The sequence below is a fragment of the Chelonia mydas genome, chromosome 3 (assembly GCF_015237465.2).
Source record: "Chelonia mydas isolate rCheMyd1 chromosome 3, rCheMyd1.pri.v2, whole genome shotgun sequence".
In the NCBI taxonomy this organism is placed as follows: domain Eukaryota; kingdom Metazoa; phylum Chordata; order Testudines; family Cheloniidae; genus Chelonia; species Chelonia mydas.
The window spans coordinates 161,275,013-161,302,806 of NC_057851.1; the positions used below are offsets into that span (position 1 = coordinate 161,275,013).

At 39.4% G+C, this 27,794-nt stretch overlaps 1 protein-coding gene across 7 annotated transcripts in view; it reads right to left on the minus strand.

Moving 5' to 3' along the window:
- Window positions 1–553: 553 nt before the first annotated feature.
- Window positions 554–27,794, minus strand: part of RPS6KC1 (ribosomal protein S6 kinase C1) — a 117,166-nt gene continuing 89,925 nt past the window's right edge. For all 7 annotated transcript variants that reach the window (XM_043543669.1, XM_043543667.1, XM_043543666.1 and 4 more), the window contains 5 exons: window positions 20,017–21,603; window positions 19,656–19,745; window positions 5,900–5,982; window positions 4,571–4,666; window positions 554–1,463 (listed from right to left, as the gene is read on the minus strand). In XM_043543669.1, coding sequence (XP_043399604.1) covers window positions 1,353–1,463; window positions 4,571–4,666; window positions 5,900–5,982; window positions 19,656–19,745; window positions 20,017–21,603 — 1,967 coding nt within the window. In that variant the 3' untranslated portion in view covers window positions 554–1,352. The remainder of the gene's footprint in view (window positions 1,464–4,570; window positions 4,667–5,899; window positions 5,983–19,655; window positions 19,746–20,016; window positions 21,604–27,794) is intronic.

A 27,794-nucleotide genomic window follows, 5' to 3' on the forward strand; every position in this document is an offset into this window, starting at 1 on the left:
AAGCCTCTCTTTCGCAAAGGGATTTGCCCTTTGTTCTCCGGATAAAACTAGGGTAAAGGGACATTTAAAAACAAATACAAATACAAATACATTATCTGTAAAAGAATCTGTCTATACTGTATTTACGTACACATCAGGAACACGGACTGGCATAGTTGGGGAGCTGTAATAAAAAAAAAAGCAAAACTAAGGCACTAAATACTCTTCAGTTCTTAGCTCCCTTCTCTCCATTCCCTCCCTCAGATCCCACTACTCACCAAACAGTTCAGCCAATTGTCTCAATCCAATTCCCACCCAGAGTTTGCTTAGTTGTTGCTCGCTCAATTGGGACCGACAAGTCCCCTGGTTCTTCTGCACCTGGAAACAGATCATGAGAGTGGGCCAAGCCACTCATATTGTTGGGATCATTAAGAAGTAAGACTCCAGAAGATTAATCAGGAAGAAGAGTGTGGGCAATGGGGTCCTGAAGAGGGAGAGATTAAGAGGAGAACACGCCAAGGAAGAGTTCATTAATTGAAACTGCGGTAGCTCCAATTAAGAGAGAAGAGTCTCATTTTTATATCCATACATTTATTTAGCATCATGTTTCCTTGGTCCTTATTCAGTTAGTAAAGCAGTATTTACCTGGCTGAGGAAAAACGACTTCCCTTTTTTGTAGTGACTTAAACATGAAACTCATCCAACGTTATGGAGAGAGAGTTCTGCACAGACATTGCTAACCGAGAAAGCACAATGCGGACACCTCTTTCCACTATTTGAAATGATATGCAGCCACTTTCAAGACACATTCCACAGTATGATGCAACAGCTTTCTTATTTTTTTCCATGGATACATATTTTTGTTTTATAGGCCAAGTTTTGCATAAAGCACTTTTAGTATTTTGTTCTGCATATACCATTAATAAATTATTTGATCCTTTTCCCCCACAATTGCATCTAGCACAGGGACATAGTCTGTTGACATTATAAAAGGCCCTACTTTCTGCTGTCGTGGACTAGAAAGTTATGCACTTCTGTCATCTGATGAAGCACCTGTAGTGAGGTCCTGTTTCTACTTAATTCATAAGCTGGCAGAGCTAGACATGCTTACCCAACAGTTTCAACACAGAGCACACCTTTGGTGAGAAGGTTTACATATAGCAGCCACTCGCAATAAAAATAAACTAGTACCCTGTCCATTCAGTGATTTGTGTTAAAAATATTTGCTTTTTGCATGATTACTCCCATCTCCTTTATTCATATTGTCCAAGCGATTCAATACACCTTATACGATGACAAGTCAGAGGTGCTTCTGTGCCAGAGAAATTCGTCCATCAGAAGACCTGAGCATGTTCATAAAGCCATAGTTCCTTTCATCTCAAAAGATCTGCCCAATCTACAGGGGCAAAAAATGGATGAGATTTGATGTCTTCAACACCTGCAACTCCAGCACCAAGACGCTCCACAGGGTTAAACTGCAAAAGCTTAAAAACACACCATACAATTCAGTTAGTAAAAGTGAGTACTGCTTCTTAAAGAGTCACAGCAAGATCTAAGAGTAAGGTACAGCCTTTAACACCAAACATATATAAAGCTCAGCTCATTGAAGACCCCCTTACTGGACATGGAGTTACAGCCTGCTGAGACTAAAGATCCTAGCATGCAATGCTTTGGAACATTACATGCTAAGAGAATGGCAGCCATGGATTGCATTGTAGAACTCTGTTGGTTGTATTTAGCCTATGGTCACTCTTTCGACACCTTGGCATTAACGTAATGCCACAGATGATGGCAACATAGAGGTTTCTTTAAGTTCCATGATTCTGTCTCTACTGCCCTAGAACACGGTACTGTTACGAATGGTTTTTATCTCCTGAAAAGAGTATTTCCACAAAATGATTATAACGAATAAGGGAGTCTACAGTGTTGTCATTAAATCCAAATTTAAAATTGAGATGTTGGAGAAAACTGGTGCAATAGTTTAATGGAAAACTGCTAAAACTAAACAGCTTCTTTGCTTGAGTTACAATCTCCAAACAAGACAGCATATTGAAAACAGGCTGTATCCATGTGGAAAGGAAAGCATAATATTTATCCCTACTGAGTTTAATGCAGAACGGTAACTTTAAAGGGAATGTTAAGGCAGAACTTCAAATAGTCTGATAAAGAGCCATGAAAAGAGTTTGTAGACTTGGAGATTGTTTTTATATTAAAAATACACAGTTCCAGGGCATAAATTTAGTTTTTGCCTTTCTTCAGAATATAAATTAATGACATAGTTTCTTCTCATACTTGTCATGAAGGGGTACTGTGAATTCTAATCTCAATGCATTCAAATGCCTACACCTGAGAATCAAAAAAAGCACAAACCCATAAGAATATTAATTTGTACATTTTAAGTTGATTCTGCCATTTAAAATAATCTAACTTCATTCCCGAAACATAACTCAGGGAGCAAACTGCATTACTGTGAGAATTTACACAAGCCAGCAGACAAGCAGATGCAGTCACTGTTATGCTGCCTTCCCCTGAAACGTAACAAGCAACATCAGGTGGGAAAGTAAGCACAACAAATTTTATGTTCTGAAGTTCTGTATTCCAGGACAAAAACTTTACTCTTGGAAAATAAATGCATCATAAGTTATACCAGATATCTTTTTTTCTTAAAAAATTTGTGCAAATGTTATTGGCCAGTGAAACTTGGAAGTATCTAAAGAAAAATCTTGAGGACAAAATACCAATTAAATATAAACTAAGAACCTTAGCTTATTTGTTTAACAAAACAAAACAAAAAAATAGAAAAAAAAAATCTGTTTTCTCCTAAGTGAAGGACATGGTGTTGGCTAGATGAAGAAGGCAGTGAAGTTATCAGCACTGGAAGCTGTATGCCATGAGACAAAACTTGGTATGGTTTTCCATGTAGCTGCATACTGATCCCTGAAAGCTATTTTGTGATGTCCTGACCTGCGTAACCTGTTTGGGGGTGGAAGAGGAAAGCCACAATGACAAATTGCTAACCATGCCAAGAGACCCTTCCTTTTCCTGACAAGGCTTCCTCAACAATGAATGGTAGTTTCCTTGGATAGTCACACAACAGAGGTTTGATTTACTAGCCTATGGAGCTGAACCTCCATCCTATAAGTCACCAGACTGCACATGAGGACTTAATCTGAGCTATGACCCCAACAGATACGATCTTGTTATCAGTTTGAAGTTGCCTGAAAGTGAAGGCTATACTATATATCTGTGTGTCACTTCAAACTGTAAATGGTAGACACTCCGCTGTTTAGTAGATTTACAAGTGGACCAGACAAAAACACAAGTAAATTTACAACAGAGACCAATCCTTACACTGTCAGAGAGAAGTGGACTACAGCACCTAGTAAGTCTCCAGCTCTACAAGCATACGTGAGATATTTCCTTCACTGTGCATTGTTCATCCATTTCTCACACGCTTTAGTAACATGACACCTGTGGGTGCAAGACTGGCACTGGAATTGGTGCCGTATTACAATGACTGACTGACCATAAATCAGTGGCTTAGTAGAAAGATACAGAAATCAGTCTGCCATTGGTTCCTTTAGATGGTCAAGTTTTAAGTCTCTTTCCTTGGGTTTCAACTGTGTTCAAATCAAGACTGAGTTCCTAAGTGATGTTTAGCCTTTAAGCCAGATGCTCTTCATCCAAAGTCTAAACTACAAAACCACCATATATAATTTACCCTGTGCAAATGGAGTCAGTCATACCTATGGTAGGTTCCCATGTTTTGTTTGAAATTAATGAACACGTAAGGAGGAGAGAAAGGAGAAGTGCATTCATTACAATTCTATGCTGTTCATGCATAAGCATATTTCAGCATCTTGTGTTATCAGTTATGACCACCTAACACGGAGAGCTAGAAAACAGCAAGTCTTGTCCTTTCCCTCAATGTTTAAAAAACTTTAATACAAGACACATCGACCTGGAAGGCTGTGTATTTTCTTTCAAGCCAGCACCCCTTTGCTTCAATCCTCTAATGGACGATGTATTAAAAATTATCTTTCTGTTGCAAAAGCCAGATTATTCACACTTTAAATTACACTTGTCGTCCATCCTTAAGGGATGCCTTGAAGTTCTCTTCCTTCATGGAGAGTAGTCACACATTTTCAACTATAGCAATGTGATAGGTATGGTTAACATAACAGTAAGTTATGGATTATTTAGTGTCTAAAGGTAGCTTGCTATATTGGTATTCGTATTTTTGGATTGAATCAAAATGTTCATGGAAACACTTTGGATGGATTTAGGACAAACCTCCTAAAATGGTCGTATACCACAAGACGATTTTCAAAAGCACTCAGCATTGGCTTAACTTTTCTCCCTTTGAAGTCAATGTTAAACTTAGTCCTCTACTCAGAAGTCTGGCATCAGAAGTCAGAATTTCCAGATGTAACAATATATTCATGCAAAATTCATAAGCAATGACAAGAGGGCTGCCTACAACCCTGCAGTCAGCTTTTTATAGTTAGGTTATTTCACTGCTACAGCAGTTAGAAACGTTTGTATATATATGTATGCTTACGTATGTAAAATACATTCCCTATTAAATTACCTGCTGAATGAGTGATCTGGCCTCTTTGGATACGTGATCTGGCATGTTCAAAGAAGCGTGAGTGTTTATTCCTGCTGGATGACACTCAGCCAGAGTCTGAAACAATCAATCAGGAACGCTTCTTAACCAACATAATACAAAGATAGTATAGGTGCACACTGATGCAAACACTGTACTTAGAGCAATCCTCTGACGAATAAAAAGCAAACCTCAGAGTATAATATGAAGGTACTTGAAGTTCTCCTGGAACTATGTTTTTATAGGTTTCAGAGTAACAGCCGTGTTAGTCTGTATTCGCAAAAAGAAAAGGAGTACTTGTGGCACCTTAGAGACTAACCAATTTATTTGAGCATAAGCTTTCGTGAGCTACATCCGATGAAGTGAGCTGTAGCTCACGAAAGCTTAGGCTCAAATAAATTGGTTAGTCTCTAAGGTGCCACAAATACTCCTTTTCTTTTTATGTTTTTATACAATTTATATTTTAAACCTCTTCCTCTCCCCCCAGACTTCATCTTTCTCCTGCTTTTGGTCAACTGGATTCTTGGATTTTGTTCAAAATGAAACTGCTACGACTGTCCAAGTCCCCCAACAAATCTGATTTGGTCAGATACTCATTTTTTAGAATACTGAGTAGTTTTCCCAAATAAGCAGTAATGTCTGTTTCTACCACCTGCTTCTGTATGGACTAACTACATATCATCACTTAAGCACATTAACCTCATACATTATACTTTAAAATTATTGATCCTAGTATATGCATGCATTAGAACATATGCAGGAGAGATGTCAAACTGGGCCATATGAGAACAAGCAATAAGAGGGGAGGAGGTGAAATCCATTTTACTGACAGGGTGGTCAATCTATATAGAAATTGATTAAATAATCGACATTTCACTGCAGACCCAGCTCAAACCAGAATTCATGTCAGTACCACATATGTAGATCTATACTGCTCCCTGGACTGATATCCAATAGCTTCAGCACTAACATTTGTATTAGTGTACAAATGCTGGACATATGCATTGAAAAAGGTAGGGAAGGATTATTAAAGAATAATCGTGGCTTTTTTATTATTATTATTAACCTCAAAATTGCAAAATGGTAAATACAACTTTACCAAGTTTTTGTGCTGAAGCTTGAACAAGTTTGAATCCCTGAAAAACCTGCACTGTTCTTCTGATCCTGTGCAAGCCAAGCAAGTCTATGCAGCTCAGGTCTGAAGAACACAGACGAGGGGGAAATAGTAATAAAAGCATGCTCAGGCACAATTGCTTCTGGAAGGATGGTGCCTCCATGTTTGTTTGATTGCATACCTGCACCAGTGCCTACCTTTCCAGTGAGGAGTTCGAAGAGAATGGCACCTAGACTCCACCAATCACAAGCTTCTGTCTCTTCTAGAATAGCTCCAACCTCTGAACACGAGACATTTAGATTAAGATTGAAAAGTCAGTTTCACCTTCAAAATTAATATTGATTTACAAGGTGACTATTTAATGACGATTGCGCATACACTAAGTACTACAGAGCTTTCGTTATGCCTGCATGCTCCTGAGCCCTTTAGCCACCTATCGCAGGCTGCATTTTTCGATGCAGATTTATTATTTCCTCATGACTTGCACAGTACGGACAGTTTCAATACCAGTAGGCACATGGGCAAGGATTCCTCTCCACTGGACTGCAATGTTTCCTTGTACAACAAAATTTGTTTAGTGAATTTAGGGCTGGTGAAAGGGGACCGATTAAACATTCTTAAGACTGAAATCCATTTCTCCATCAATTAGGTACAGTCCATCAGGGCTGGATTTAGGGACAGGTGACCCAGGCAACCGCCTTAGGTGCTGGGCTTGGGGGGAGAGGGTGGCGGGGGCACTGAATTTGTCTTTATTCGCTTATATATGGCATGAATAAATACAGATTTACAGATCCTAGCATGCAAATTTATCTTCTTACATGACAGGGATAAATCATGCATGCAAATCGTGCATCAAAGTCATGAAATGAGCCACAAATTCGATAAAAAATAAGGTATTCAAAAGTTTAACAAATGGAGGGGTGGGCACCAAAGATGCTCTTCGCCTGGGGTGCCATTTGGTCTAGGGCCAGCCCTGCAATCCAGGCATGACAGGACCACTGCAATATCTCAGTTCTGTTCTAGAAGGTGAAAGGATAGTTCAGTTATCTCATAACCAATCCTTGATCTTGGAGGTTGCCAAGGAGGATGTCACTTTAAGAGGAGGACACGAGTCCACTGGAAACTGGACTAAGACCATAAACTCATTTCATGGAATCATAGAAATGTAGGGCTGGAAGGAACCTCAAGAGGTCATCTAGTCCAGCCCACTGTGCTCATGCAGGATTTCACAGAGGCTATTCAACAGCCATCAGAATTTAGTAACTGAAAGTTGCTACCAACTGGACCAGATTCAAATCAACTACCTACCTACATGGTAAAAGCTCCCATGCCTAATACCCACCAGCCATCCAGACTATTTCGTTATTCTCTATGCTCAGGAGACAGCAGACACCAGAGAGCAGTGTGGCCTGTGTATACTCACATCATACGCAGTTGCACACCCATGGTGATAGCAAAAAGAAAGCACCTGGCCTTGACTGAAAGTCATGTTAAAAAACAAACAAACAAACAAACAAACAAACAAAAACCAACCAAGCTGTCTGCTTTAAAACAGGAGGCATAATAGACTGCAGGAAAAAGAAAATCTTAATTTTGACTATCAAAAATTCAATAGCTGCACTAAAATTGCTTTAGTGTCAAAATCCACCCCAGATTCCAAACACAGAGCATTGATTAGTATACAGTCACATGGCAGTTGCTATGAAACACATTATGCCAGTTTAGAAAAAATTACTGTGTATCCTTTTATGCAGATTAAAATGAAGATGGCAGAAGAAGAACTACAAATGCATCAGATTCCTGTAGCAGGGGAGAGCAGAACAGTGACTACAGCTCTCCACCTGACACACAGAAACATTGAGAGCCCAATCCTGCAAGATGTGGAGTGACGAGCACTCCCATTCCCATTAGCTGCAATGCAACTTGAAGATGCTCAGCCCTTGCAGGACTCCCTTAATACAGCTCCTTTTTTACATTCTCCAGTACCACACACACGGGGCAGTATTTCTTTAACTAACACACTATCTACACTAGAAAATTTACTAGGATAGTTAAAGCAATACAATCCTTGGTAGTAACAGACTCTGATGGGTTATTTGCAGAATCAAGCCCAGAATCAAGCTCTACCAGAGAACCTCAGAGCTATTTACAAGAGGTGGTTACGTACTAATTCACTCATTTTGCAGAAGGTCAAGCTGAAACAGAGATTGATTAAGTGGCAAAGTGGGGACAAGAACCCAGTTCTTCCGACTCCAAGGCCTGAAGTCTAACCATTAGAAAACTGTCAAATTATAAATGGAGAGTTGTATCATTTCCAGTCTCTTACCTATGTGAGCCACAACATTCAGACACCAAATCCTCCTGTCGCTTTCATCCCCAAACACCATTAAAATGATATAATTAGGATAAATAGAAACAGCCGCCAAATACAAGGTTCAACTTGCACTGAGGGTTCTGGCAAGATTGTTCACGTGGTTTATAGAGTCTAAATGATTAGTCACCAAAACCAAAATGTTAAGTGTAAAAGCCACCTAGGTAAAGTATCCATAGGTACTAATCAACATTGAAATTAGCTTTACTTTCCTCCCATTCCACCACCACCCGTACCTCCTTAGGTGCTGCTTTGCCTTCCCACCCCCCACTGTTTTCACTTTCAAAATCAAAGTAAGATGTTTTCCTTAAAAAGTCATTGAAAATGCTACATATAAACAAATGCTGTTTACATTCCGTTACTTTGAGCAGGTCACATTACTTTTGATGCAATACATTGATAGTAATAAGTTCAGAATGTCATGTCAATATTACTGCATTTTTATCTCAACTACACTCCATGGGAAAATTTAGAAAAAAGATTATGAAGAGCTTTCAAGTCATACACAGAAGCCAGCTAATGTAATACCACACAGTGCATATGCTTTTCAAAGCTTTAATATTGCACTAAATGTGAACCACAATATCTGCCCTCACTAAGAAAACATTTTCATCTCTATCCATCAGCAAAGTAATTTAGACAATAAATGGTAGTGCCTATAAGAACTTAGTGAATAACTTTGGCATATTTGTGCCAGTCCTTTATCAACCTTTAAATTGAGGACCCTATTCACATTCGGACACGGACACAGGTGCTAGTGTTTTCTAGGATTAACACTATACAAGATCACAAGATCCTTTCAACGGGAAAAGATGATAGGGTGAACAAATCAGTAGTTCATCCAACCTTAATGTAACTTGACTAAAGGGAAAGAGCTGCTTTCTTTTCCACATAAACCATATCCACGGGACAGCCAGAATCAGGTAATGCAGCACAACAGTGCTAAATTCCTGCACAGAAATACTTTACCTGCAACACCTATTGCTAAGACAAGCTTTGCGAAATGCTAACCACTTTCACTCAGAGACAGATGGTGCACATAAACAGCTTCTGTGAAGAGGTTCAGTGCTATTCTTCTGATATAGTGGCTGGTCTTGACTGAAAGGCCTTCTTTCCTTCCTACCTCCCCCCAGTATTTATCTGAACATTTATATTATACATAGTGGTACCTTCCTTCCTGATATGCAGCTGATAGAGTTGTTTATTTATTTTCAATTTATTTTGCAAACGTGCAAGCCAGTTCTAGAGTAGAAAGGGGAGCCCAAACTAATCTATTTTGGAACCAAATCCTTTACACAGTTATTAATATCGTAACCAAGATGCACTTTGCCTGTTGTCCTTTATAAAATGCATACAATAATGGTATAATACCTTACATTGAAATACCACTCTTCATGCTAAAAGATCTCAAAAAGTTTTATACAAAAAGGCACAGGAAAATTTTTTCTCCCAAATGCACCTGATCTGGAGCTGACCATAAGATCTGTTGAGCAGTGCAGTGCTAGATTTTGGAACAAAAGATACTGGGTTCAGAGGCAGTCCAGTGGACTTGCAGTCACGATGCAATTTAGGCCAGGTCTCCTTGTCTTTCAATTACCTGGAACAAAATTCAGTCAAGTTTTCCAGGAGAAACTAATTCCCAAAAGATGACATTTGAATTAGTTCAGGCACAAGTCCTGAAGTTAGTACACATGAAAATAAGTTGATTTCTGAAAGTAAGTAGAGGTATTGCTTAACCTAATATTCAGAAGCTCTGGAGTTTTGTACTGAGAGGTTTCTCCTAAGCTTAAAAAAAAAAGATACCATTTGACTTTTGGTTGATTGATCATAATAATTATTTCAAGTTTTGAGGAGTCCTTTTCATTTATACTGCATTTCTAGTGGAAATATTGTAACATCTAGCATAGTTCTTCCATTGGCCAGAAACCAAAACTCAGAATCCAAAACTCCAGTCTGAATTACCATCAGGTGCCACTGTGGTACCCAGCCAAATCCATTAAGGAGGACGGATGGGGGGGTGGGAGGAACGGGGACGGACAAGCACAACCCCCTGAAAATGATAGACATGGTGTTTACCATTCTCTGCTGCCATGTATAGCCCTTAGAGTTCAGACAATCTATTTGCCTTATAGTCCTAATTTAAAAGTTTTGCATTTTAATTTAGTATTATAAATGTAAAGGAGCATTTGCAAAGAACCAGATAAAAGGAACCAAAGCCAATTTACTCCACACAGATTCGGTCAGCCAAGATCTCATAAGATACAGTAACTAAATACCACATCACATAAGTGATTTGGTCATAATGCTTTCTCCTTTGTATTTAGGATCACACCAGTATATAAAAGTTCACACAGCAAGTGAATGACAAAGCCAGAAATAGAACCCATGGGAGTTTAGTCTCTCACTATAACCATTAGACCAACCCTCCCTTTGATTTCTAGGGGTCAATTATATTTTAATCTACTTTCTTAAACAATCTACTCCAAATGAAATGGCTAGACTACAGAACAGTAGTACTTAATATCAGCAACCTCACACTGGAAGTTATATATACAGATACACAAGGCTTCAGGTAATTGGTAACATGGGGTGGGATATATTTGTCCAGCAAATAAACATCATGCCATAAAGACCAATGTTGCTGATATTTTTGACTTTTTTTAATATTGTGTGCTTCCAACCATCAGCCGCATGTTTCTTTCTTATAGAAAATTGTCTAAGAGCAGAAGAGAAGCTGTCATTTCACATCTGGGAGCATGGATATCAACTTGTGGTATGAAGCAATTTGGGCTTTTTTTGGACTAAAATTTGTATCTACAAATCTTTGATTTGGGTAGGCTTTGTATAGTATACACTAATTACTGGTTTAGATCAAACCAAATATACTGATATACTTGTGTGCATCCATATACAGAGAATATAGCATGCACATGGGATCCTGATCACATCAAGTGTCTTGTGAAGTCATCAAAACATGAGGGTATGTGACTAGGACTGTATTTCCTTCAAGAAAAATTGATGGAAATTATGTAGTTAGATCTCCTTGCTGTCTTGAAAATCTCAACTATGTATCTGTCTTTCTACACACTCAGCTTGTTCAAGATTCACTGTTAGAGGAAAAAAAGAGCAGGTGGGAGAAATGGGACTTCATAACTCATCTGTTCTCTCATTACCATTGCATTATCAGAGGGCTAGATTTCTCAGCTGTGATATACCAATGAAAAAAATGCCATCCTTGTATGGTGGGGTGATATCTGAGGTGAATCGTAAGTTTACATACTGCAATCCTGTAGCTAAAAAGTGGTATTGGATTTTCTTATTTGTTCAGAAAAGCCCATCACATTTCATCTACAATGTTTCAATTGTGAAATCTAGACCTCTGGACTAGATATAGGGTGACCAGATGTCCCGATTTTATAGGGACAGTCCCAATTTTTGGGTCTTTTTCTTATATAGGCTCCTATAACCCCCCACCCCCTGTCCCAATTTTTCACATTTGCTGTCTGGTCACCCTAAGTAGATAGGACTTTTCCCTTCTAACTAGCTGGGGGATTTGGATGTTTGACATATACAGTATGGCCAGGTGGATAAAAAAAAAAATCAATCATTTATTTTTTATTTAAATCAGATTTTTTTTTATTTTGTACTTTAAATTATAATAATAAGCTTTTATTTTTTTAAAAAAAAACCTGATTCAAATAAAACCTGAAATCATTATAAAATCATTATAAAATATGGTAAGGCCTAAATCTCTGAAAACATTAAAATAAAAAGATAAATATTCTGAATCCAGGAGACTATCAAAAACTTTGAATTACAATTTATAAAGAAAGAATCAAACAAGGGGGAAAAAATCTTAACTTTTGAGGTCAAGCTTTATAAATATGGCACAATAGATCATATACTGTATTAAGGGCCTGATCCTGTGGGGGGCCCCAGGGGCTGTGCTACTGGTGCAAGACACTGACTGGAAAAGTCATCACAGGCGTTGGGGCCTGGCCTCTGACTCCAGGAAACACCATCATGTATGACATCACTTGGTAGGAAAAAGGTGTGCCAAATCTACTGTAAAGGCTCGATTTAATTGTAAATTGACTTTTTAATGGTTATGTCAACCAGTAACAATGCACCTTTCTTTAGAAAATAAGTGAAGTTCAAATGGAAAAGTTGATTAAAATAGATTATTTAAATCGAGGCTTCCCACTTGGTGATTTAAATCATGATTTTAAATCGCCTTGATTTAAAATAAATCAATACACCCTGCAGTATGGGGGGGTGGGGCACAAGATGCACATTCACGTGTTAAAGCCGTAGATTTTTTCTGCTGCACTTTGCTTTAGAATTCAGAGATACAAAATATACCAAAACGACTTGTTTTTGCTTTCTCAATGAGACCTAATCTTGATCAGGTCTGGCTCCAGATGCTCTTGATATGGCTGCAGCCATTCATGTTTTGCCTTTTTCACAGATATAAACAAACAATGGCTAGGGTCTTTTAAAAGTTCCAGTTTTAGTTTTACAAACTTGTGGTTATCTATGTCCTACCAAGAGTGTAATACGATTACTGCATTATTTAAATGGAAATGACTCTTAGGCAAATCTAAGATCACAAAGTGGGCAAAAACTGTACTTAAATAACAGAAGGTGATCATTTGCATTTCAAAAAATTATCTATCTTGCTTTCCCCTCACTTTGACCAAAACATGTTGATTCACAGGTGTGTGTGTGTGTTTCTTTTTCAAACGTATTTATAGAGCAGAATAATGGCCCCCCTGCTAGCTTGGCATTTGCTCAAGTTTCTGTCCTTGTAAATTGAATCTGTTACTGGAATTTTTCCCCCCTCAAAATACCAAGGCACATTAACCAAGAGATAAAAAAGTTACTCTGCTGATATTATAAAGCATGGGGAGGGGGTGGATAATAGGTTGTGTGTTGGGGGGGGGGGTGGTTGTTTTTTGAACAAATATGCGATAAGAGTTCTCAGGGGGCACTGAGAGCAAAGGACTTTAAACAGAAGTGAATCATTGTCATCATGATCTGGTGACAACTTTACATTTTATTTAAACATCAGCAGCTTAGCACATTTTAAGACTATTTAGAAAACAAAAAATAATGTAAAAAGGGGATTGTAAGAAAACATTATGCATTTCAGAGTTAATGCAGTGAAAATTCTCATCTGTGGCCTCATAATTTGTTAGTTAAACACATTTGTTATTTATAGTTCATTAATCTTGGCCAAAAACAAATCCACATTTTTTACTCTTAATGGTGCTGAGTTTATGAGGAATGAATTATAAGTCATCGTCATTTCCCTTATAGTTCAAAGAAAGAAAAACTGACTTATCATGGGTGGACAGCAAAGATTTGGGTTGGCTATTAATCAAAGTATAATATAGGAACTACTTTTAAGTATCTGCAGATAGCTTTGTTATTGTGTTATTTATTTCAGCCTGAACTTTATTAAAGTAGATCTACCAAGGAGCTAAGGGACTTTCCACATTTAACCATATATACCATGCTAGAACGCTCTACAACTCACAAAGCTTGAAAGTACAGTTCTTGTTATGCAAATAATTACAACAAAGCTCTTCTCCACTCTGTAGATCTTATCTAAAGTAAGCCAAAGGAGGGTGCCAGCCAGTCAACAGCATAAATCCATTAATGGTACAATGCCACCTGCTGGTCAACTGTAAGAAATGTACCTTCTTGCAAAAGATTTCTCTCTTCTCAAAGAGGCTTTTAATGTATGCAAGATATAAAATTATATTGCTATTTTACAGAAAGTTGACTATGTTGTCACAAGGATATCCTGGGGAACTTTTTAAATCTTTGTTTTTTTCCATTTTCTCGCTGCTTTACCATTAGTAAGGAGTCTTTCCTTTTATTATATATATATAAAGGGCAGGAAAACAATATATTTTATACATACACAGTCACATTTCATCTCAGCTCTTCATGGGTTTTAGTGAGAGTGACAATTGCTTGTTTTTCATACTCTAAAGGCTGTGATGGCTGTTTCTATAATAGTGTTGGTTATTTTATTAAAAAAATAGATACTGTTCTATACTCTGGTATTCAATACCCAGTTTTTAGAGTGATTTCTTAGGCCTTGATCCTGCAATGACCTCCACATGGAGGGACTTCTGCCCCTATAATGAGCCCCACTGAAGAGAGACTTTAGTACTAAAATGCCATTTTCTTAAGCCATTCCAGTGAGTAGATTCTGGTATGCTAGTACATTGGTAAACAAAGAGCTTCTTACAACCAAAAAGGTTAGTAGCGATTGGATGCTTAACATAGTGAATGCCGGTGAAAATGAGGTAGGATCCGAGGCTAAAATAGGGAAAGAACAAGTTAAAAATTACTTAGAAAAGTTAGAGGTCTTTAAGTCACCAGGGCCTGATGAAATACATCCTAGAATACTCAAGCTGACTGAGGAGATATCTGAGCCATTAGCAATTATCTTCGAAAAGTCATGGAAGATGGGAGAGATTATGGAGGACTAGAAAATGGGAAGTATAGTACCAATCTATAAAAAGGGGAATAACGACAACCTGGGGAATTACAGACCAGTCAGCTTAACTTCAGTACCCGGAAAGATAATGGAGCAAATAATTAAGCAATCAATTTGCAAACACCTAGAAGATAATAAGGTGGTAAGTAACAATCAGCATGGATTTGTCAAGAACAAATCCTGTCAAACCAAGCTAGTAGCTTTCTTTGACAGGGTAACAAGTCTTGTGGATGCGGGGAGGGAGAGAGCAGTAGATGTGGTATATTTTAACTTCAGTAAAGCTTTTGTTACTGTCTCACATGACCATCTCAAACAAACTAAGGAAATACAACCTAGATGGAGCTTCTATAAAATGGGTGCATAACTAGTTGGAAAACCATTCGTAGAAAGTAGTTATCAGTGGTTCACAGTCACTTGTGGAAGGGCATATCGAGTGGGGTCCCACAGGGATCAGTTCTGGGTCAGGTTCTGTACAATATCTTCATCAATTATTTAGATAATGGCATAGAGAGTATACTGATAAAGTTTGTGGATGATACCAAGCCGGGAGTGCTTTGGCGAATAGGATTAAAATTTACAATGATCAGAACAAACTGGAGAAATGGTCTGAAGGAAATAGGATGAAATTCAATAAGGACAAATGCAAAGTATTCCACTTAGGAAGGAACAATCAGTTGCACACATACAAAATGGGAAATGACTGCCTAGGAAGGAGTACTGCCGAAAGGAATCTGGGTGTCCTAATGAATCACAAGCTAAATATGAGTCAACAGTGTAACACCGTTGCAAAAAAAGCAAACATCATGCTGGGATGTATTAGCAGGAGTGTTGTAAGCAAGACACAAGAAGTAATTATGCTCTACTCCATGCTGATTAGGCCTCAGCCGGCGTATTGTGTCCCGTTCTGGGCATCACATTTCAGGAAAGATGTGGACAAATTGGAGAAAACCCAGAGAAGAGCAACAAAAATGATTAAAGGTCTAGAAAACATGACCTACGAGGGAAGATTGAAAAAATTTGGTTTGTTTAGTCTAGAGAAGAGAAGACTGAGGGGGGACATGATAACAGTTTTCAAATACATAAAAGGTTGTTACAAGGAGGAGAGAGAAAAGTTGTTCTCTTTAACCTCTGAAGATAGGACAAGAAACAATGGGCTTAAATTGCAGCAAGGGTGATTTAGGTTGAACATTAGGAAAAATTTCCTAACTGTCAGGGTAATTGAGCACTGGAATAAATTGACTAGGGAGGTTGTGGAATCTCCGTCATTAGAGATTTTTAAGAGCAAGTTAGAAAAACACCTGTCAGGGATGGTCTAGATAATACTTAGTTCTTCCATGAGTGAAGGGGACTGAACTAGAAGACCTCTTGAGGTCCCTTCCAGTCCTACACTTCTATGATTCTATGACTATTATGAAAGACCCACACAGTCAGGGAAATTGGCTGACTATAAATGTGGAAATAATCAAAGTAAACCTACTGAATCAACAGAGATTCTCTCTCTCATCTCTTTCAGTTCTAGCAATCTCCGGTGTTACTTGTAACCACAGGAGTTGAAATATTTTTTAGACTTTTTACATAGTCTGATTTTAAGTTGTTGATATCCTGTTACATGTTAAACTTTCAGATCAATTTTCTGCCATTTCTGTTGATGAAACTGTGTCCAAAATTAATACAAATAAAGAATTGCATCTCAAGAATAAGTAATTTGTATAATATCTATAACAACAGAATCTTGAGGGCAATGTTTTAATATAAGATCTCTCTGTAGAATGCAATGTGTAACTGAAGCAAGTAACTTAAAAGAACAGCTTCTCACAATGTAGTGGAGTACAAGTAGTATTTTAAAATAGACTATCCTAAGAAGCGGGGAATATGCTGTCCTGATAGAGCAGAGACATGGGTCCTCAATAGAATGATGATCGCTCAAGCACCATCTATCTCCCCATAATCTTGGAGTGTTCCTGGACCTGAAGGACGTAGACTGAAATTAGCTGTCTAATGATGAGCAAGTGGCTTGGAGCATGATTAAAAAGTGGGAGCTCTAAGCACCAAGTCTGAACTGCGTGACATTGGTTATTTCTAGGTACAACTATGAGACTGCTACTCAAAATAAAATGTTCCTCCACTCAAAGCAACACTCTCTTGTTAAGTTACTGAAAACATTTACAATATATGCAGTATTAATTTCCAAAACAATACATTAATGCATTGTTACATTTTGCACAGAAAACATTAATATTCAGGAAGTGTGGAAGCTAAGAATCCTACAGCAACATTAACTCAGTCAACTTGCACATTTATAATATTTACACATGAAGACCCCTATCCTGTAACTGGAGAGATATGTGCAGACGCATACTTGCACCCATGCAGTGTTCCAGTGAGGCTCCACGAATGCAAAGGTCTGCCCACACTGATCCAAATTGCAGGACTGGAGGCTTAGCCAAAAAAACTCCAGATCGGTACTACCAACGTGCACTGAAGCAGAGTTAATGATGGTGCAGGAAGCCTTAACTCTTGCATTTTGTGATTTTTAAATGTTATTCCAACTGCTTGGTCAACACTACATTACTGCAGGGTGGGGTTGGTTGTTTAGAGCTTACAGGGGCAGAGAAGGCCTCCAACAGTGTAGTGATTAAAATGGATACAGTTACGATTTGAAGTTCACACCTCATTAAGGCAATATCATGGGAAAGGATGAGTTTCCATCTTTGCTACCACTACTGTTCTGTTGAAGAAAGCTTCCTGCAAGGCTGGGCTACCAAGGAAGCGGCACATTGTTTGCACTGTGATGGATGCACCTTGGCAACAGAAAGATAGGGTTTTTTTCACCTTTAAAAAGTGATAGAAATTGCTTGAACTCTAAAATGAGGGGATCTGTAGCAGTGGTGCCAGTTCAGATATTTCTTGCTGGGACAAATTCCACTCCTGCTCCCCCCAGCAGGGACCTCACTTGTCCTTTCCCTGCACAGACCCCAGGTCTCCCTCAGCCAGAGAGGGTATGTCTTCAGAAAGGGTATGTTAAACGCCTGTGGCTAACCCATGTCAGCTGACTTGAGCTTGCCGGGCTTAGGCCGCAGGGCTGTAAAATTGTGGTGCAGATATTTGGGTTCAGGTGGGAGCTCTGGGATCCTTCCCCTACTTGTGGTCCCAGAGCTCAAGCCCCAGCCCAAACCCAAATATTTACACTGCAATTTTACAGCCCCATGGCCCAAGCCCTGTGAGCCAGAGTCAGCAGACACGGGCCAGCTGCAGGTGTTTAACTGCAGCATAGACATACTCAGAGTCTCCCTTCTCTCTTAGCCATACAGTGCATGAGCCAGTGCCGCCAAGAGCCGAGGTCTCGGCTGACTCCCCTGCACTCTGCCCCACAGGAACAGGCTCCTTATGTGCCCTCTCACAACACCATCTGGCCTGACTGCCCCTCCATCTGGATGGAGGAGCAGCCAGGCCAAATTTGAGTAGCAATGTGACTCCGTGCACCCAGTCGCAATGCCACTCACTGAAATTTGGCCCAGCCATCACTCAGTCTGGCCGGGTCAAATTTCAGCGGCATTGGAACCATGCAGCCAAACCAATGTTCCAGGCTACTCTGGCAGTAGCCAGACTGATTTAGCACAAGACCAGTGCTTAAAAGTGCTCAGGAAAGCCCCCCCACCCCAGCTCCGTGGCCTATGGAACTTTGACCAAGTGCAAAAACCTTCGGAGGAGGCATTTGCCCCCTCCCACAGAGACCCCAATTGGCACCAGAGATCTGGAGGTTTTCCTGTTCCTGAGGTTAAGGTAGTGAGGTGTTTTGTGTTGTCTGAAAACATAAAGAAGTATCTGGCTGTGATTCAGAGACATTCATAATCTTCCTCCTGTAAACTGGCCCAACAGCACCTTCAGTGCAAGTCAGGTTGGGCAGAGACAAAGTGCAATGTCACAGTGGGGGGTCCGAATTCAAGTTTTAGCAGCTGCCAATGGACCATATTCTACTGTCTATTCACACTGTGTAGCCCCTTACTCCATTTGATTTTAAGGGGACTAACTCACAGAATGAAGTGGTGCTCAATGCTAAGTTCTGAAGCCATCTTTTAAATTGTTTATAACCTATTATTCAACCAATCTTTATCAAGCGTGGTCACTGACTATGTACATGCCTTGGTTATGGACCACCTGCATGCCAAGTTTCAAAGTTCAACCTGTGTGTGAATTCAGCAGGAAGTGTACAGGGCATTCTAAATTTTAAAGCAAGGAAGTTTTCCCCTTCACAAAGAGTCAAACAGTTGAATAGATTTTGCTCAAACTTCCCAAACAGTTCATCTGTGGACAGAACTCACAAATGAAAAATCTCAGCCACTAAAGTAATTTGAAGTTTTTGTTGTATGTTTCTAAGCTAGTTTATAACCTCTTGTTTTCAAAATTTTATAAGTGAAACTATTTAGCCATCTCATTTTTGCCAGGCATTACCACTTGACCACTACATAAAATTAGCAGTTTTCAGGTTGAAGAACAGCATTTACCAGAAAAGCTAAGATGCACATTTTATCCCATTGGGTTTAATAGAAATGGTTCTAAGAAAACATACCTATCTCTAAATTATTTCCAGTTTTGCTCATCATAGGTGCCTCACATATTTGTATGTTTATTACAGTTTTATATTTAAAGCTGTTGTAAGATTTATGTTTCTCTTATTATTGTACATTTGTTAAGTCTGTATTTTAAAATCTTTTTGTGGCATCTTCAGTCTGAACTGCTCTTTTTTCTTTAATTGCTCTTTTCAGGGATCAGGCATGCCCTCACTGAAACTGGAAATATCCTAAGGAAAACAAAATGTTTCCTAAAAAACAAGAAGTTCAGTGCAGTAACCTTTTATAGAGGAGCTACATAACATATTAAACTACAGGTCAGTTGAACAGTGGTATAGTTACCAGCTCTCTCAGATTCTATGATAGTCGGAAAAAATCCTAATCAGATATTGCATGAACTTGAGGTCCCAAAGAGAAGTATGTTATATAGGCTCCATGAGAAAATGGAAACTGCTAATCTGTTTTCCAAGTGAAACATTTTAGGTGATTGCTCTAACCTGGGGCACAGTACATTCTCTCCATGGCATCGTTGTCACAGGAATCTTCAACCTCACTCCACCTGCTAAAATACGTTAGCTGAATGTGTCCTAAAAACAAAACGACAGGAGAAATCAAAACATTTTTCCCTTCCATTTTCTACAGAAGTGAACTGTAATTACTCCTTTTGTAGCTAAAAACAGTATCATTAAGAATAATGGCATCATTAAGTACTAGAAGCTATTACTGGGGGTGAATTTGCTGCACTGATAATGAAGCTCTAGACAGGAAATGAAGATACTAATTACAAGATAAAACGCCTACCCAGTTAATTGGAAGCAACAGCGAATAAAAAGAAATGCATTTGCAAAAGTTCCTGACCTCTATCATTCAATAAGATGTTGTTTGGGTTCAAATCGCGGCACACAATTCCTTCTCTATGTAAAGCATCAAGGGCTACAACCATTTCAGCTGCCCATCTTTGAATGCAACCCTCTGGGATGTAAAATCTGGAGGTTAGTGCTAGTCTTTTGTCAAGGTCCTGAAAAATCTGATGTATCTCCTTCTCTCCTTCTAGTGCTATTTCACTCTTGCCCTCCACTGCTGACTCTTTGCTTTCAGCTTTTGGTAAGACAGCAGGGTTTGTTTTCTCTTTACCAAAGTCTTCCGTTTGATCAGAAAATAGCAACACTGCTTGATTTCTTACAATGCCTCCATCTAAACTATATTCTTTAGCACCTGAAAGTGGGTTAGAAATAAATAAGAAATTTTCTTCTGTGCTTGTTGCATTTAATGATGAGGAAGAAATTACTCCGAGTCCTTGAAACTGAGCCACATCTTCTGAACTAGCCAGGTCAATGTCAGATGTAAATAGTGTCCTGACAATTTCCTGAGTGACATCATATTGTCCTTCTGATTCCTTGCTAGAAGGATGGCCCAATTCTGGCACCACATGATTTAACTTTTGATCAGGTGCTTTGCATTGTTCTGTACTATTATTTAATTGTAAGACATCAGGGGTTTCTAACAGTTTGCTTTCCAAGACGTTTACATTAATCTTTGTAAACTTTTTTGGCCTAACCACCGGCGCTTCTTCCAGTTTCTCAGATACACCAGGTAAATTTATTAGAAGATCGGGCCTTCCTTCATCAGCACTACTTACATCATCAAAAGCAGCATCCTTAAAAGAAATTACCGGCACAGAGTCATTGGAACCCCGGCTTATTGTGTCCTGGGCTCTAAAGCCCACCTTTCTTTCCATTGTTTCAAGGCTCCTGTCATGATCGGGTGCAGAAAAAAATGGCTTTAAAGATTCTGATTTTAAGCTATACAATTTATCTCCAAAATCAAGCCCCAGAAGTTCACTGGTGCTGTCTTTACTGTCTATTCTGAAGAATTCCATAGGGCTGTGCTTGGATTTACTTAATGAGTCTGATATCCTAGTAGGACTAAGTACTTCCGGGTCAGCATCTTCAGTGAAAAACTTTAGCTCCCGAGAGGTGATCTGAGAGCTGAGGCTATCATTGCCAACTAAAGTATGTGCCTGTAAGCATCCTAACTCTTTGGTTTTAAGATCTTCTCCCTCTGGTTTCGGCACAGGTTCCTCATTTAAAGAGCCAGGATCAATTTTTTCTTGCCCATATTCATTGCATAATGTTAAATAACTAGTAGTGCATTCTTCTTCTGAACTTGACCCAGAATCTGTCCATTTGGGAGAACCTTCTTGGCCATCTTCCTGGTTACTACTCTCATCTTGAGAACTTGGTGTAAGGCTGCTCTTCAGAGGTATAACTCTCAGCATGTTCCCCCCATTGCTTCCTTTGGAGTCAACACTACTGCTGATTTCTGTAGGGCTAGGGCTTGGCAGCTGCAGGTGAATTTTAGTAGAACTTTTGAGTTCATGGATTTCAAAGCTTTCTTCAGGGCTTCTGTTTAAGAATTTACTGATGTAAGACCACAGTCTGCCTCCTACGAAGGAAGAAAAAGAAAAATCACAATTTAACTCAGAACTAAAACACTGTTTCATTATGAGATATAAAATACACAAGTCATCAGGGCAAATTACTTCCTTATGCCAATTAGAGGAGGTTAGAACTGCTATTTCAATAGAGAATAGCTAGAGGGACCCTGTCGACTTAACTCATAGTTCAAACAAATTTATTAATACATTCATGTTAGTAGCAGCATCTCAGATTATTAAAATAGAAAGAATGTTTAAAATCCTACAGAATGGTCTCTAACCAAGTTGTTCCAGGATTACAACTGCTCTCCCATTTCAGGACATATCAAGAATCAGCGAAAATAAGGTTCCCTGCAACCATTCTGCATTTCCTGAGATGCTTCTGAATCGCAGCTCCAATCTTCTATGTGACATCAGGGGAGGGAAAAAAGGAGGGATTGAATAAAGGAGGAATTATTACCAAGTTCTAGGTTTTCCCTTCTTCAATTTTGTGAGTATTAATGCCTCTCTGCTCCCTATTAGTAGGATACAGATATTTCTTTTCTTGCTTTTTGAAGGTATCTTATTAGTCTATTAAATCAGGATTGTTTATCCCCCTGCCCTCCCAAGTTAAGATTTCTTCCCTAATACCTTGCTATATTATGCAATTTTTTTTTTGCTGCGGGTTGGGGGGAGGATTTTAATCAATACACTTCAGTAACAGATATCAGAATCTATGGCTAAAGAGGAAGGAATAAGACAGAGCATCTGTCTCTGTCCCAACCCAAGCCCAGTTCTCTCATCTCTGAAAAGTTCAAGAAAGTTACAGCACTAAATGTAACCACTGTATTGGCTGCAGTTAAACTTTGGAAATAATAAAATTGGATGGTTACTCTTGAAAATCTTGAAAATTCTATTAATGCTTGTTATAAACAATTACAGATCACGGGTACAAAGCAGGAGGTTGCACAAAATGAAATTAAAAGATAGTAGAATAATAGAAGATTAACATTGGAAGAGACCTTAGGAGGTCATCTAGTCCAACCCCCTGCTTAAAGCAAGACCAATCCCAACTAAATCATCCCAGCCAGGGCTTTGTTAAGCCAGGCCTTAAAAAGCTCTAAAGGTTGGAGATTCCACCACCTCCCTAGGTAACCCATTCCAGTGCTTCCCCACCCTCCTAGTGAAACAGTTTTTCCTAATATCCAGCCTAGACTTCCCCCACTGCAACTTGAGACTATTGCTCCTTGTTCTGTCATCTGCCACCACTGAAAACAGCCTAGCTCCATCCTCTTTGGAACCCCACTTCAGGTAATTGAAGGCTGCTATGAAATCCCCTCCACACTCTTCTTTTCTGCAGACTAAATAAGACCAGTTCCCTTAGCCTCTCCTCATAAGTCATGTGCTCCAGCCCCCTAGTCATTTTCTTTGCCCTCTGATGGACTCTCTCCAATTTGTTCTATTGTGCTTGCTTGGTCCTAAGAACTTGACCTCAAGCAGGCAGAGAGATGTCCTAGAAAACTTTCAGGGGGGAAAAAAATGCGAATTCAGGAAGTTCCCTTTCAAAATTACAGAGTTTACTGAAATTCCTGAAAGTATGTGTGATTGAACAAGATCTTCAGTAGCTACAATGAAGCTAACTGTATCAAACAAAAAAAATATTAATAGAAAATTCTAACAGTTTGGAAACTGATAGTAAGGAGGACAATCTGGATCTATTCACATACATGCTCTCAACCTACAAGTTGTAAACAGGTGTCAGGGTGTCACCACCTTGACATTCCCATATAATTAAATGTGACGGTCCCAGCTACATGGGCAGGAAAACGTGGAGGGGGTCCTGATATAGAAAACACTGAGAATCAATCATTGTTTATATCGTAATTTTAGATCCTGATTTTAAGATGTTCATGGTTACCACGAATACATGTCTGTATTTAAATGAGTCATATGGAATGTTATCTCATTTTATTGTATTACGTAAAAGTTTTAGAGTTGGTCAAATTTTGGGAGGGTTGCAAAAGTTTGATGCTTTGTCCACCATTTACCGCTCCCCCATACAAAGAATTCAAAACAAAAATGTTTTAAACAATTTGTTAAAACATATAGTTTCAAATTTTCAGTTCTGAGTTCCCCACTGCCACCATCTCTCTCTCTCTCACTTTAATAGTAGCAGAGGAAAGTGGGGTTGGGGGACCACTCTCCCCTCTTTACCTGTCCCCTCACACTTTTTTTCCCACAACTGGAAAAAAAGACGGAGCAAAAGCGAAAGTGGGATTTTTATTCCACAATTCTGAATGAAAATTTCAAAAATAATTTATTTTTTGTTAAGTTTTGTTGAAATCATGTTTTTTAAATGCTAAAAATTTGGCAAAATAATTTTGACCAGCTCATTCATTTACATATAATGGAAATATTAAAGGTTTTCCTGTACCAATTAATAAAACTTCATTTGACAACACTCCCCTAACCCATCCATAAATATAGACCCTGGAACTTCTTGCACATGAGTGGACTGTCATGGAGCTCCCAGATGAGAGCAACAGTCCACTGACACTTAAGAGGTGGCAGAATGCGGGCTTAGCTTTCATACACCATTGAGGTCGGAAGAAACCCCCTGTCTAAGAGATGTCGTTGGGGCATAGGAGCTGTACTATCAGGGAACCAGAGGTGGCATGGGGACCCTGGGTATCCACATGCAGCATTTTGCCCACTCCTCTGGCTACAGAATCCACAAGTGCCAAGCCAGTCCCCATTCTCATGTCTTCCTGATTCCCTTCGGAAATATATCAAGGAAAATCAACAGTGGGATAAGGGAACTCTCAAGGAGTTTTTTATCCCCACATCCTCCTCCCTAGCTATTTCTGCTAGTAGGGTGACCCAGGGCATTATTGTTTCTTTATGTTTCACATACATTTGATCCTATCAACATCAAAAAAGACACTCAAGTCACTATGTAACGGTTTAAAAAGAAAATAGCACATGCCGGTTTTAAAGGTTTTTATTTCTGATGCTTTTTAACAGAGAATCCAATTCCCTTAGTCCTAGTAGGCATCTAAAGATGGTCAATAGGTCAGCTTCCAATTATTATACTTAAGATCAATGAAAATAATCAAATTTACACTATTATTCTGACACTAGTGAAAACAGTTTAATGGCCATACTGCCGACCCTTCAATAATTATTCCCAGTATAAACCTTCCTCTTTTTAAAAGCTTAAGAGAAAAAAGTTTATGATTCAATAATTACTTGTAGTAGGAAACGATGAAAAACTGTTGCTTATTGCTTTCTGATTTACAGTTAAGTGCAAATAAATGAAAAACCATTTGATTAATGTCCAAATTAATATATATAGCTGTTTATGTACAAGTATTTCAAGAGTGGCCTCCTGGTCAAGTGGAAATATGTAAATAAATGTTGTTCAATAATTTTGTTCAATACTGAAAAACAACAATTTTATTCCCTTCTGAAAATGCCCACTCCAGGGTCAAACAAGAGCAATATTTGTTTCTGGGTATATAATTATGTTTTTATGAGTGACACACAAATAATCCCCCCCTCCTCTCACCATGTGTTGGGTAAAATCAAGAAAACCCATTAGTAAGCCATGCTAATATTGTATCAGAAATCTATAAAAACTAAAATTACAGAAGTCAGTCCATGCAAGCAGGCTTCAGTCACTTTGTCAAATATTGTCTAACATACTAAATAACGGTAAAAAGTATCACTGCAAAACTGAACTTTATTCATCTTTAATAGAATCACAGGAAACTAGCATCAATGCCACCAAATTTCCTTTCTAATCTAATCTAATCTTTTTACCACAAGGTTGCCAGTCATTCTATACATTTTATAGTATAAATACATCAACGCTAATGTACTAAAACATATTTGTACCAAGGAATATATGAAGTGTTTCCTATGTGCAATGTGGAAGAGTTAATATTGCTGCAGAAATCTTCCGAGTGACACCTACTTGAAATCTAGTTCATTTAAAAAAATAATAATAATAATTTGACTTTTGACATTTCTAGCAAACACTGGCCTTTTTTTTTTATTATTTTAATTACATAAGGCCAAATCACTTCAATCAGGATAGGAGAAGTTCATTTTTACTATTTTTTTTTTAATACTTACCTTATACAAAAATCCACCTTTTGGATTACACAAACCATGGATGAGCATTCCAGAAGGAATTTAAGAAAGTTAAGTGCACCTGAAAAGCGGGATATCAGAATGCAAGTGGAAACCCAGCCATACTGGTTGCTACCAGGAACCACTACAGTATTAACTGAAATAAAGTGCATTCCAAGTAAATTTTACTTTAATCAAGTACTAGTGTCACGGCAAAAAAATAATATTTGACTCTTATATAGAGCTAGGAGACATTTTTCAGCTGAAACTTTTTGCTGCCAGAAAATGCAGATCTGGTCAACCAAAACATTTCGTGAATTCGTGTCAATGTCGGCAAATTGTTTCACTCTGGAATTTTTTTTTTTTTCCTAGAAATGTCAAAAGATGAATGCCCTGATCACTGGGCTACAGGTTACTTTGATGGGTCTCTTTCTCAAATTTCATCTGCTGAAACCGTTATGCTTTGGATAAGTAGGTAAATATTTATTGATCCAGAGGGAGAGAGAATCACTCTATAGCCCAATGGTTAGGGAGGTGGGATACCCACGTTTTAGCCCTTGCTCCAATTAGTTTTCAATTATTTATACAAAAGTAGCACATTTCCTCCACATATCTCTGTAGTGAGGCGGTGTGGTACCCACCCCACCACCCCGCCAAGGGAAGAACCTCCCCAGACACCAAAGTGGGTGGAGCCAGTGGATTCTGTGCCCTCCCCCCAGAGGTCAAGGCGCAGGACAGGAAGTAGAAAAGCCCAACCCCGGAGCTCAGTTGGGCAGCAGCAGCTGGAGAGGCCAGACACCTGTGGCCTGGCTCCGGTTTGGGAGACCCCGGCAAGCCGCAGCCGACCCGAGGACTGGCTGGACTGGCCAATGTCTGACGCTGACCGATGCACAGAGGAGCTGCCAAGCCTACCCCTCGCCGGCGACCCAGAGGAGCTGCCAAGCCTACCCCTCGCCGGCGACCCAGAGGAGCTGCCAAGCCTACCCCTCGCCGGCGACCCAGAGGAACCCATGGTGCTGGAACCCTCCAAGGACACCACCCTGACCCAGGTACCCTACAAGGGGGAGTCCGGAAGTAGCCTGGGCTGCAGCACTGCTAGAGCCAATGTCAGTGTGTTGCGGCCAGGACCCCCACTGACACAGAAGCAGATCTTTGGCCACTGCTAGGGCCCTGGGCTGGGACACAGTGGAGTGGGTGGGCCTGCGTCCCCCCTGCCACCCATCTCACAGGAGACAATCTTCCCCTCCCCCTGGTTGCTAAAGCTAGGAGCCTGGGGTTTGCTGTGAACTATTTGCTCAGTCCCTATCGGAGGGCCTGAGCCCTTGACTGTTGGTTTGCTGCCCCGCCCTAACCCAGGGCCTGGGTTTATACTGAACTGCCAGCACGGCCCAGCCTGAAGGTCTGGGCCATAGACTGGGTATTCCCTAACCCAGCAGAGAATGTAGTGAGGCATTGGGGTACCCCACTCCCCTGCTGAGGGACGAGCCCTGGCTGAGTTCCCTTACAATCTCAAAACATCTTACACATAAGGATTATGTGTATCTGTTGTACAGACGTGGAAACTGAGGCACAGGTGAAGTGACTTGCTCAATGACACACCATAGGGCAGTGAAAGAGCCAGGAATAGACTTGGCTCTCCTAACCCAGTCCTGTGCCACTGCAGCCTATTAGCTACAATGGAAACTTATTTTTAAAAGTGAACTTGTATGCAGAAAAATGCAAACAATGCATGTATAGCATAGAGCATATTAGTCACTCAGACAGCATAGGCACGTTACAGACAGAAGATTAGATCTCCGCCCCCAAAGAGATGAATCATAAAAGTCAGTGTACAGAAAAGTGATAGGAAATTTGAATGCAATCAAAAGCAAAGTGGGTGGGCAGTGATGCTGAACAGGAGTTCCACAATTTAGATTTTAGAGAGTTCCTGTTAGTTCCACAATTTTTAGATTTTCTTTTAAATGTTTTCTGTAGGGAGGGTGTGGGTGTATGCTAGTTTGAAGTAGTGACAAAGACAAGAGGATACAAAGACTTTTGGATAAGTATCATTAGGATGAAAGAAAACCTGACAATAAATTCAGTTTCC